Here is a 12,498-nt window from a genome sequence, read left to right on the forward strand (position 1 = left end):
GTCTTCCCTAGGTAGAAGAGCAAGCAGTAGGAGCAGACTTAAAGCTCATAGACGGCAAAAGCTGGGCCCCATCAGGAGCTGGGTGCGTGGGATGTGGGAACCCATGAATAGGATAGGAGAGGGTCCTGACAGGGTGCTTCCAGGCTACAGGACATCTTTCAGACTGGAGTAACTCATGACTGGTATGAAGACCTTTCATCTGAAAAAGGAACTGCTAGCAATTCTCCAGTTCAGTGTCTAGGGAGTGTGCAAATGAGTTTTAAACTCTTAATATCAGATAGATAAAGGGCACTATTGCTGCAAATGTTCCTTTTATTAACCTTTTTGAGGTAGGGTCTCACTCTAGCTCAGACTGACCTGGATCTCACTTTGTAGTTCCAGGCTGGCCTCAAACTTATAGAAATACTCCTAACTTGGCTTTCCAAGTGCCGAGATTAAAAGCATGCACCACTATGCCCTCTTGGCCCAAATGTTCCTTTTTGACTGCCAATTGGGAGGTTTTTCTCCATCTTTTAAAAATTTTTTGGCTTTTAGAGACAGCATGTTTGTTACTCTATATCTGAAGCTGGCCTTAACCTTTCTCTGTATTCTCCTACTGGAGCCTCCCAAGTGCACCACCACGCCTGGTTTACTCTACCTTTTTGTGTGTGTTGTTTGTTTGTTTGTTTTTATCTTTCAAGGTAAGGTCTTGCTCTAGACCAGGCTGACCTGGAACTCACTACGTAGTCTCAGGGTGGCCTCAAACTCATGGCGATCTTCCTATTTCTGCCCATAGGTACTAGCAGCTGCTAGGATTAAAGGCGTGCACTGCCACGCCTGGCTCACTCCACCTTTTGAATTCAGTTTTAATGATAAGACCAAGTGGTCAAAAAATGGAAACACTTCCATGAAGGTGGAACAGGCAATACATATGTTTCATATCTGATTGATATACATTCTTCCTGTTTATCTGAGAAATATATTTGAAGGACAAAAAGAAAAACAGGAAAGTGAGCTAAATATCCCAACAATTCCAGGTTTTATGTTGGAAGGCAATGAAACACTGGACTAATCAAATTATGTACTCACAGGAGGGAGCTGGAGAACTTTTAGTCTAGCAGCTAGCTGGTTATGCTAGCTCTCATGCATGATCACTAGCAACATAGACTTCAGGTACCAAAGCTATATTTTAAAAAATATTTTATTATTATTTATTTATTTGACAGAGAAAGGAGGAGAGAGAAAATGGGAGCACTAGGGCCTCCAGCCACTGCAAATGAACTCTAGACGCATGTGCCCCCTTGTGCATCTGGCTAACGTGGGTCCTGGGGAACTGAACCTGGGTCCTTTGTCTTTGCAGGCAAATGCCTTAACTGCTAAGCCATCCCTCCAGCCCCCCAAAGCTGTATTTTTGAGGTGCATATGTGAAATAACATGCATGAGCAGGTATGGTCCTGGGAAGGGGAGTTGACATGCAGCCTTTGGGCGGAGGAAGGACATGTGAATTAGAATTTACCTGACAGTTGGGCAGTCTTGCCTCCCGGCTAGTTGTGAGCACTGTGGCGGTACGGAGGCAGCAGGCTGCTGACAATCTACAAGAAACTAATAAATTAGACATGTACACAAAGAGATGACAGAGCAAGGTGTTAGCGACAGTAATTGAAGCAGCTGCCTGAGATTTAGTGAGGAATGTGCATTTACTCAGAAACATCTAGATTAAGCACCATAGTTATTGTTCCATTGAATAATGTTAATAGAAAACATAGGTTTTTCTTCTTTCTTAGACTAGGAAAAATAGTGACACAAAATTAGTAACAACATTTCTCATGTACATTTGGACATGTGTGGCTGTTCATATTTGGTATTTTGATACCTTTACAAATGGAGACTCTGTTAGTATGTGTTAAATTTCCAGTAGAACTTGATCATGGTGATGATTATACTTAACACATATGTTTGCTGTTCCTAAATGGAATATATATTCAGATAACTGATTTTATTGTCAGCACACATAGACATACTGCCAAACCCATAGGTACTTTGAGAAAGTCAGGCAGTATGATATTTTTCATGATTAGCAGAAAGATACTGAGCAAGGAAATCATCTTTACAGTTTTTTGAAAATTGATTTGTGTTAAAATAATTAGCAGAAGCCTTGGAATGTTAATATTATATAATAGTAGCTTGGATGGATGGAGGCAGATAACCTGATTTAATGGTAATTACTTTGTTTGGGTTTTACCACAATAAACCACATACTATAATTCACATTGGGTTAGCCAAAGGCTAGCTCATAAATATCTATATTATATCCTGTCACCATGTTAGCCTTCTACTCCACCTATACCATCACAGATCAGTATGCTCACAGATGCCAGATTTACCCTACTAGAAATATCTAAGAGGCTACTGTAAAAAGATTTCTAAAAATAAGTTAAGATTAGAGTTGGACTGGATAATTATCCTTAAATGATCCAATCACATTCTTTGGTAGGTAATATCCAAACTAAGTTAATATAAATTCTGGATATAGAGGACTGAATTAATGAGATTACTGTAATTTATGTCTACTCTTATCACTTCTTCTAAAGCCATGTTCTTTGTCACTTGTTAAAATTTGGTACCAAACTTCATGAAAATTGCTGCTAATTTTATATAATATATTAGAAATACACAGAAACTGCCTGGTGAAAAGTATGCTCGATTTCAATCCGAATGCCATTATTTAATGGGTCCTTTTATATAGTGGTCTTTGTTGAAGGTACACTATTTCTTGTTTTGTTTTTCAAGGTAGCATCTTGCTCTAGTCCATGATAACCCGGAATTCACTACATAGTCTCAGGGTGGCCTTGAACTCATGGTGATCCTCCTACCTCTCTGCCTCCCAAGTGCTGGGATTAAAGGCATGTGCCACCATGCCAGGCAAACTATTTCTTACTAAGGAAAATGAGGAAATTTCACTGGGGGTAGATGGTATTTAGATTATCATTCCCAGTCTTTCAAATGCCACAACACTGCTTTCTCAGAACTTGAGGAATAATATCCACCTTCCTCCTTCTCCTCCTCCTCTACCTCCTTCCCCCCCCCCCCCGCTGCATCCTATTTCTCTTCTTCAGTGATTCTCTCATTTCGTGGTTTCATTCGTCCCAATATTTCATTTTTGTAAAAAAGAAATGAATATTTAGTGATGCGTTCCTTGTCTTTTTAAGAATCCCTGTTTCTTCTGTCTCTTCTTGTAGCATTTTTATCTGTGCTATAACTTAGACATGTTTTGGACAAATTTAGACAGCTACTGAATTTTGATTTGGTCCCTAGGCAGGAAGTTTTTAAGTTAACTGTGTGCTACCCTCCTGTGTTATATTTGGGTAAATTCAATGGATGAAGAAAAATACCTGAAACCCTTTTGTTTCATATTGCTAGCAAGGAATAAATGAAGCTATTCTAAAGCAAAGTCCTGCCTCTGTTGAGTGACATTCCTTCTAATTCATGACATTAAATACTTATTTTTCATACCTTCCAGATTTCAGAAATAATTTCTCTGCCAATAGAGTCATGACTTATTATGCATTCAAGGTGTGCTTTCTGATAAAATTCAGGAGGCAGGTGATCAGGACCCCAATAAGCTCTTTTAATGGTCTGCTTGATAAGTGGGAGTCATTATGGTGAACATCACATTCTCCTTTAGAAGTAAAGTCACTTCTGGCTAATGGTTATTGTGCATTCATTATTTATAAGCAATTATCTAAGTGTAACCCTTACACAACAAAAAGCAAATTTGAAATATACTAAAACATAATATGGTGGGATAAAGATATTTAAAAGATATATTGCTCTGACTCAATTGCCTTCTAAATCTCTCTTTTTGGGTCCACAGACCTACAATAATTCTCTCTTCATGCCCAGTGTCTTAGCATTTTCTCTGCAAAATAAAGGCATGAGAGATAAACTGAGAGATTATGCCAAAAGATGGGAAAGATCCCTCTAAGCACAGAGGTACTTCTTCTTGCTCTGACTAGAGTCTGAGATGAGTCCATTGCTCAGGAGGGCATTGAAGGTGACAATCATGAGCCTTACAGGGCAGGCATTGCAGAGCTCCCACTGGTGCTGCCGTCAATAGCTTTTCAACAACCAAACTACTAAGCTCTATGTCAGAGACTGCATTAGGCAGTTGGGACAAAAGACAAATAAAGAAGACAGGCTGCTGCATGATGGTGGAAGACAAATAATCAATGAACACTTACAGTGATATGGTGCGATGCTGGTGATGGTGAGGAGGATGGTGAGGAGACATTATCTGAATTCATTGCTGCAGTGTGTCAGATACTGAGTTCTCAATGCTCTCAAATCACTATCGACTATCTCCAGAAAGAATGAGGGTTATAGAGGCCAGGAACATCACCAGACAGGTGAAACACTGATATGAAGGGATTTAAGCACCTCAAAACATACACACACTAAGCATTCAAGAATAAGATAATATCTAGTTTTAGAGCAGGCAGCTGAAAACAACAAATTTCTCTAACAGAAAGAAAAGGCCCTGCCCTATGGGTTTCCCTCAGGTTTCTACTACTTTTAAGCTTTTAAATGCAATTTAGAAATTACACTATGTTCCTAAAAGCCAATTTCTTAGGGAGTCCAGGAGCCTCCCAGTGGCTGCATGGGACAGGTGGTAGTACCCTAGTGGAAAGAACTGTGAAACACTAACTTCTGGCTCTACCCTGACCCATATGGCAGCTGGGGTACTGTTGGAACTATGTGGGTGAAAGCTGAGCTGTGGAGTCCATAACCCACCAGGATGAGGCTCTAGGATTTGCTTCCTCAGTCCCCAGATGCTCAGTGGAAGGCAGGAAACAGATCCCAGCAGCACAGTCTCCTCCAGCATGATTCATCTTGACCAGGTTTCTTGCCAGGAAATCTCAAGACCCCTGACTCTTGGAGACATATATGCCATATACACCTCTTTCTCTCGGTGCCGAGAACCCCGACAAGTACTGTTCATGTTCCCATGAAAACTATCTATATTCTCTGAGTTTCCTTTATACCAGATAATCCTAGTTCTTCCTGCAAGACCTGGTGGCAATTCCCCTCACTCTCCTTTAGGCCTCCCTCCTCCTCCTCTAGAGGGCCAGTGATGATCAGGGATGACTGGTGAAGAGTGCTATGGCACACACTTATCTGACTCATGACAATTCTATGCAAACAGCAGAAACGTGTAGCATTTTGGGGTAGCCACATGCCACTGTTCTTTCATATTGTCCTTTCTTTTTATAAATTTATTTATTATTTATGAGCTTCACATGCTACCTAGAGCACTGAGAGAGTGAGTTATTTATTTATTTGAGGAGGGGGATGGGAACTGCAAATAAACTCCAGACACATGTGCCATGTTGAGCATCTGGCTTTATATGGGTACTGGGGAAGTGAACCCAGGCTGGCAGACTTTATAATTAAGTGCCTTTAACCACAGAGCCATCTACCCAGTCCCTCATATTGACCTTTCTTTATGTATAGATGGTGATGTTAATCAAGTCATGCTTCATCTATTCTGTACTTATGATGCTTAGAATTCCAACACAATATTTTACATGATTTACCTGTGGTACTAAGGATTGAACCCATGGCCTGTGCATACTAGGCAAGCATTCCACCACCAAGCTAAAACATCAGTACCATTATTTTATGTTGATTCCTAATACATTTCACCTTTTACTACTCAACGTATCTTTTGGATCCTACTCTGTCATCTAATAAATTAGCTCCTCTTCCATTTTTTTTTTCTGTCTCAAGTCAGAAATGGTGATAATGTGATTTTGATATCTCTAAGACTGGCAAGTAGCAATAGGGCCAGGCCAGGCCAGGTAGAAACACATTTCATATATTTTGATCTATGATTTGGACCCTTTCCCCATGTCTTCCAACCAATTTGAATTCAAACAATTGTATGACTATCCAGAACTAATTTCTCTATTTGCCTTAAGAATTTTTTAACAGTGGGCTGATTGGCCAAGTTCAGACATATTATATTACCACTTATCCTGGTTGTATGTATGAGAATGAGAGTCTGGCAGAAGTCAGTCTTGATGAGCACATGCTGACTTTTATCAGTTGCCACTATGTACTGAGCAGATGAAATCATTCATTTCCAGAAATTTGCCTAGGACTGGGCTCAAGTTAGTGGGTCAAGTTTAGAGAAACTTAACATTCCACTGTATAAAAACTGTATTTCCATCTTCTGAAACACCTAGGTGTTTATCCTATTATTACCACATTCTTTTTCTCCCTGGGCACCTCTTACACTATCTTACATATGTCTACAACTTTTTAGTATCTTTCTTTTGGTAAGAAAAGTTAAAAGGAGCTGGGTGTGGTGACTCATGCCTTAAACCCCAGCATTCTGGAGGATGAAGTAGGAGGACTGCCATGAGTTCAAGGCCAGCCTAGGCTACAAAGTAAGTTCTAGTGAGCTGGAAGCCTCCCTGCTGGCTATCTGTCATAGTGCTAGGAAGTGCTACATAGGCTGCTAGGGGAAAAAGTAATCAGTACTCTTACCCAGAGGTGGATCCACCATGTATCCAACACAAACGATCAGCCAGGCAAGATGTGCCCCTGCAACAGTAGCATGGCTATTATGGGAGTAGTAAGCTGCTCTCTGATTGGATTTGAGGCTCACTTCACAGGAGGGATCTCATGCCTGCTACTTAAAATCTAGTAAAAAGAAACAACAACCTATGGCTGGAAAGATCATAAATCCTAGGGGTGAAGCTATGACGAGTAAGTGACTTCACAGGTATATTGTCCCCATTAAACTGGCCTTGGAATATTTATGTTCATTCTCACCTTCAGACAGAGAAGCTCCCTTTTGCACTTGGCAGTGACTACTGGGGAGATTCAAAACTAGTCAAAGTCCTGCCGGGCATGGTGGTGCACACCTTTAATCCAGCACTCGGGAGGCAGAGGTAGGAGGATTGCCGTGAGTCTGAAGCCACCCTGAGATTCCATAGTGAATTCCAGGTCAGCCTGAGCTACAGTGAGACCCTACCGGGAAAAAAAAAAAAAAAAAAAACTAGTCAAAGTTCTGAGAACAAGTGACTTCCGACTGCTTGGAGCGCTTTGGGCACTCTCTTTTGGACATGAAGTGGCCTTTGTGTTCATGACCGCTCAGCAGCTGTTGCTACCTGCACACTACTTGGCTCATTAACATTTGACATGGATGATGAAGGATGGACACACAAAAAAAGACATCAAAGTAGAAGGCCTAACCAGAAGGAAGGTGTTCAGTGGAGGGAACAGGGTGGGAAAAAATCAAAAAGTAACTGGAGGGGATTCTGATCAAAATTTGTGACACACATGTTTGAAAATTGTTAATGAAAAAGTGAATCTTAAAAAATAAGCCACATGTGGTGGCACATGCTTTTAATCCCAACACTTGGGAGGCAGAGGTCACAGGACTGCCATGAGTTCAAGGTCCTCCTGAGACTTAGTGAATTCCAGGTCAGCCTGGGCTACAGTGAAACCCTACCTTGCAAAACCAAAATTTTTTTAAAAAAGTTAAAAAGAAAGAGATGTGTGACCTTCCCTTTGTTACATTCCCTTTCCTCTTGAGACGACTATCAACTATCTCCAGAAAGGATGAGGGTTATGGAGGCAAGCCAGACACAGTGACACAAGCGCACAATGTTGCAATACAACAAGAGGGCACATGCATCTGGAGTTCATGAACAGCAGCTAAAGGCCCTGGTGCACCCATTTTCTCCTCTCTGCCTCTTTCTCTATCTCCCTCTCTCTCTCAAAATAAAGTTTTAAAAAGTCAATGAGATAGACTTAATTTCTGAAATGAAACACAAGCATGTCTCACAATTCCTAAGGTAGATTGAATTTTATTCAGAGTAATGAAATGAGGCTTATAAAGGTAGAGAAGTTTATGTCTGGTCATGTTCTGTGTGGCTTTTTCACTCTAGCCCAGGCTGACCTAGAAACTACTCTGTAGCCTCGTATAACCTCAAATTCATGGTGACCATCCTACATTAGCCTCCCAAGTGCTATAATTAAAGCCTTGAGTCACCATACCCTGCTTCTGTGTGACTTTTATAGTGAACAAAAGCTTTTTAGTGCTCAAGAAATTGAACATCAGAGGATTAAATGATCTTCGGTGGGTAAGTGGTAAAATGAGAACTTAAGCCCAAGTTTCTGACTGTCTACCTATGGGCTTTCAATGCTCCATGGAGCCTGATATAGATTGAATTGTCCTCCCAAACTCAAGCAGTGAGGCCCTCGACCAACACCTTAAAACAAGGCTATATTTGAAAGTGAGGTCTTCAGAGGGGTGATTTAGTTAAAATGATGCTGTTAGGTTTGGCCCAATCTAACAGATGTGCTATGTCAGGAGGACCTTACAGCAACACAAGGATGCAACACTCAGAGAAAGAGGGTGACCATCTGCAAACCAGAGAGAAAAACCTTAGGAGATAACTGCAAGCACCATGAACTTAGACTTTACACTTTCAATCTAAAAAAATAAAACTGTTGTGTAAGTTGCTCAGTCTGTGATAATTTGTGGCCACAACCCAAGGAAACTAAATCAGAGCCTTTGATATTGGTTTCGAAGTGGAAGTAGTGGAAACTCCCACTTTCTGTAACTTCTTCAGTGCAATAAAACTGAAAGCACAAAAGTTCTCTCAAATTTCTCTAGCCTCTAAAGTTGCCCAAGGGTAGATTTAAATATATGTCTCTTCGTCTCTCAAATAAATAAAGAAGCTCAGTAATATGTACAAAAGGCCAGAAGCACAAATTATAAGAAAAAAAAACTGCACTCAAATTTCAGTAGGCTTTCTATTTAGCAAAAAGCCTGCTAAAAGCAAAAACCACAAAATCAATGTTATTGAGGACAACTAAAGAGATGACATAATGTAAAATCTGAATACATTATTAGAAAATAAAAATTTCTATATATGTGCACTAAGATAGTAAAACTGAATCACTATAATCAACTCTCCCAAACACAGGAGTTTGCTAGCTGTGACTGATAGCACAAAGATTCCCTCTGGCCAGGCACGGGGGAGTAATGCAAGTCTACACAGGGTATGAGGACACCACAGGTGCTTCAGCCACTGGCAAGGGAAGCTTCTGCCATAGTTTGCAGCTTGCTATGTTCTCTCTTCTGCCGTCTCCTCTGCTCTTCACTTCCCATGTCAGCCTAGGATTCTTGGAAGCTAAATATGTATTTTTTTTTGGTATGCTGAACCTGGTCTTCACATATACTAAACCTAGATTCCACCACTGAGTTACATCCCCAACTTGATGTTGTATTTGGCTTCCTACCCTGCCAAATAGTTACTGAGCAACACAAAAAGTGATTTAATTATTCGAAGCATCCAATTTTAAGCCTCACTTTCTTAATAAATGGAGACATTAAAACTACTTTGTTGGCTACACATGACGATACTCCTTGTCTTCTTTTCACATAGTTTAAGTCCATACTCTCTTTCAAGCATAAACTCGTTTGGTTATTAGCTTTTAGAAATAATTCCAAGCTGTAGTCAGTTACCTACCTCTTGCCTACAACCTTGACAGTAGATAGATGTGCCTTTCCTGAGATATATTCACTTTAAGTTGCTTAATTAGTTACTTCTATTTGAATCTTCACCTATAACCTTGAAAATGAACAGATACACATTTCCTAACAAAAGACAAGTGCCCCTCAGGGTTATATGATTCTCTGCCTGGAGTTTTTACCCTGTGAGGTAGCTCAAAGACAATTTTGTTTTGAGAGATCTTGTCTGGAACTCCTTCAACTGCCACACAACATGGGGTCTGAAGAATGAGATCACAGAGTTACCATTCCTCATTCTCAGCTAAGGAATCAGGATATATCCTTTCATTCAGGTAGGAACTATGGACACTCAGATGTCTGCGACTGAAGAGTACCTCTCCTAAATAGGTCCGAAGTCTATCTTCTTTTTTGCTTCCTTGCTATCTTTTCTTACTCCTGCTTTCAATTGTGACAGAACCTTTGTAATGATATTATAATGTCACTAACTTGTGCTCAGTAGGTTCACCACAAACAGTAACTGTGCTACTACAAGCTGATAGTTGTAGTTTCTGACAGAGATCTAACTAAATTTCTAATTACTATGTGCCAGCAATGTCCCTTGTATCCCCAAAATGGGTGTCTTGATATTGAAGAGTAGGAATACATAGGGAGATGACTCAAACAGGTTACAGATCCAGTTAAAATTTCTCATATTGACTACAGAGTGAATTCCAGGTCAGCCGGGTCTAGAGTGAGAACCTACCTCAAAAAACAAAAATAAATAAATAATAAAGGGAGCTGGGTGTGGTGGCACACACCTTTAATCCCAGCACATAGGAGGCAGAGGCAGAACTACTGTAAGTTCGAGGCCACCCTGAGGCTACACAGTGAATTCCAGGTCAGCCTGAGCTAAAGTGAGACTATACCTCAAAAAAACAAATAAAATAAAATAATAAAAATAAAAGGGCAGAAGAGATAATAGTGGTTAAGGCACTTGTCTGTGAAGCCTAAGGACCCAAGTTCAACCCTCCAGATCCCATGTTAACCAGATGCACAAAGGTGAGGCAAGTGCAAGATCACACATGCCCACTAGGTGACGCAAGCGCCTGGAGTTCAATTTCAGTGGTTTAAGCCCTGGCATGCTGTGGTAGTTTGAATAGATGGCCCCCAATATATCCAGTGTTTTATTTGTTTGTAGTTTGCATCTGCAGCCACCTGGCTGGGGGGACCTTAAAGTGTGGTGGTGGGTTTGAAATTTCAATCTAAAGATATGCAAAGTGTGCCTAGCTGGAGTTCCTGAAGTGTGCTGTGCTGTGTGGCTTTTGGCTTTTAGGCTTATGCTTCTCTTTCTCTGCTTGGACCTATGAAAGCAGGCCAGCTTCTTCTGCCATTATGGAACTTCCCCTGGATCTGTAAGCTTCAATAAATATCCCTTCCTCCATTAAAAAAAACAACAACTCTCATCTCCACATTTCATCAAATCATTACATGAAAAACCTAGCATTATAAGATATACAAATCTAATTTCACCAACAAAACAGGACTCAAATAAGGAGTATAATAATAACCAAAATTTTCTGTTTTACATTCTTTTCTTTTTTTTTTCTTTCTTTTTTTTTTTTGTTGGTTTTTCGAGGTAGGGTCTCACTCTGGCTCAGGCTGACCTGGAATTCACTATGTAGTCTCAGGGTGGCCTCGAACTCTTGGCGATCCTCCTACCTCTGCCTCCCCAGTGCTGGGATTAAAGGCGTGCGCCACCACGCCCCGCTCATTCTTTTCTTTTTAAAAAATGTTTATTGGGCTGCAGAGATAGCTTAGCAGTTAAGGCATTTGACTGCAAAGCCTAAGGACCAAGGTTCAATTCCTCAGTATCTATGTAAGCCAGATGCACAAGGTGGTGCATGCATCTGGAGTTTGCTTGCAGTGCTGGAGGCCCTGGTGTGCCCATTCTCTCTCTCTCTATCTGCCGCTTTCTCTCCCAAACACACAGTAAATAAATAAATAACTAAAATATATTCATTTATTTACAAGCAGACAGAGATAAAGAGAGACAGACAGACTGAATGGGTGCACCAGGGCCTCCAGCCACTGCAAATGAACTCGAGATGCATACGCGGCTTAGTGCCTTATGTGGGTAATGGGGAACTGATTTTACTTGTTTCTGACTTTCCCTCACACAAAGAGAGAATGGGCGCGCCAGACCTTCCAGCCTCTGTAAACGAACTCCAGATGCATGCGCCCCCTTGTGCATCTGGCTAAAGTGGGTCCTGGGGAATTGAGCCTCGAACTGGGGTCCTTAGGCTTCTCAGGCAAGCGCGCTTAACTGCTAAGCCATCTCTTCAGCCCTCTGCTTTTCTTTAATTGTTAGTGTTATATGTCTCCTCTTTCTAGTGTGAATACTCATGTCCCTGGTATCTCAGCTCACCAAGACTGGAGCCATGCTTGCTACCTTCATGATAAAACTCTACTTCCTATCTAATAATGTTCCCAGAAGAAACTGAGACATAGAAAATAAAGGACTCTTCTCTGGCCTCCAAAGAAAAATAGGGGTTCCTTAAATTCATGACCCATGAACAAAGATTAACTTAAGTCATCCATAAATCACAGAGAAACAATCCATATCCTGACCCACAACCAACCTCTAACCACACTGAAACTTCTGGGGCATTACAAGTTCAGAAATATACTCCCCGAATCACTTCTCAGAAAACACCTTCAATATTCCCCTAGCCTCCTACTCCCACCTGCTCCTTTGATCTGCACGGTTATAAGCTTCATTTCAGCGCTAACCCATAAGTGGGTCTCTTGTCCCTCGCCGTGCCTGCAATAACCGGTTTCCTTCTGTCGTAGTTAGAGCCCGTTGTCTTCCTCGTCAACTTTTCTTACATTTATTGGTGCCATGACTTGGATTCCTCCTTCCTTGGCCCCAGCTGCTCGCTCCTTCCGGACACCGGCCTCGCACCCCACAGGGTTAAACACCAGACATCTGC

The 12,498-nt window shown here is 41.1% G+C and overlaps 1 protein-coding gene across 6 annotated transcripts in view; it reads right to left on the reverse strand.

The window, feature by feature from the left end:
- Positions 1-12,498, reverse strand: part of Bicd1 (BICD cargo adaptor 1) — a 226,762-nt gene that overhangs the window by 12,421 nt on the left and 201,843 nt on the right. For 3 of the 6 annotated variants that reach the window (XM_045139436.1, XM_004664403.2, XM_045139439.1), the window contains one exon: positions 1,496-1,571. The exons of 2 other annotated variants lie outside the window; for them this stretch is intronic. In XM_045139436.1, coding sequence (XP_044995371.1) covers positions 1,496-1,571 — 76 coding nt within the window. Of the gene's footprint in view, positions 1-1,495; positions 1,582-12,498 lie in introns of all 6 variants that reach the window. One more of the 6 variants, XM_045139438.1, reaches the window with a different exon arrangement.

This window comes from Jaculus jaculus, chromosome 22 (assembly GCF_020740685.1).
Source record: "Jaculus jaculus isolate mJacJac1 chromosome 22, mJacJac1.mat.Y.cur, whole genome shotgun sequence".
In the NCBI taxonomy this organism is placed as follows: domain Eukaryota; kingdom Metazoa; phylum Chordata; class Mammalia; order Rodentia; family Dipodidae; genus Jaculus; species Jaculus jaculus.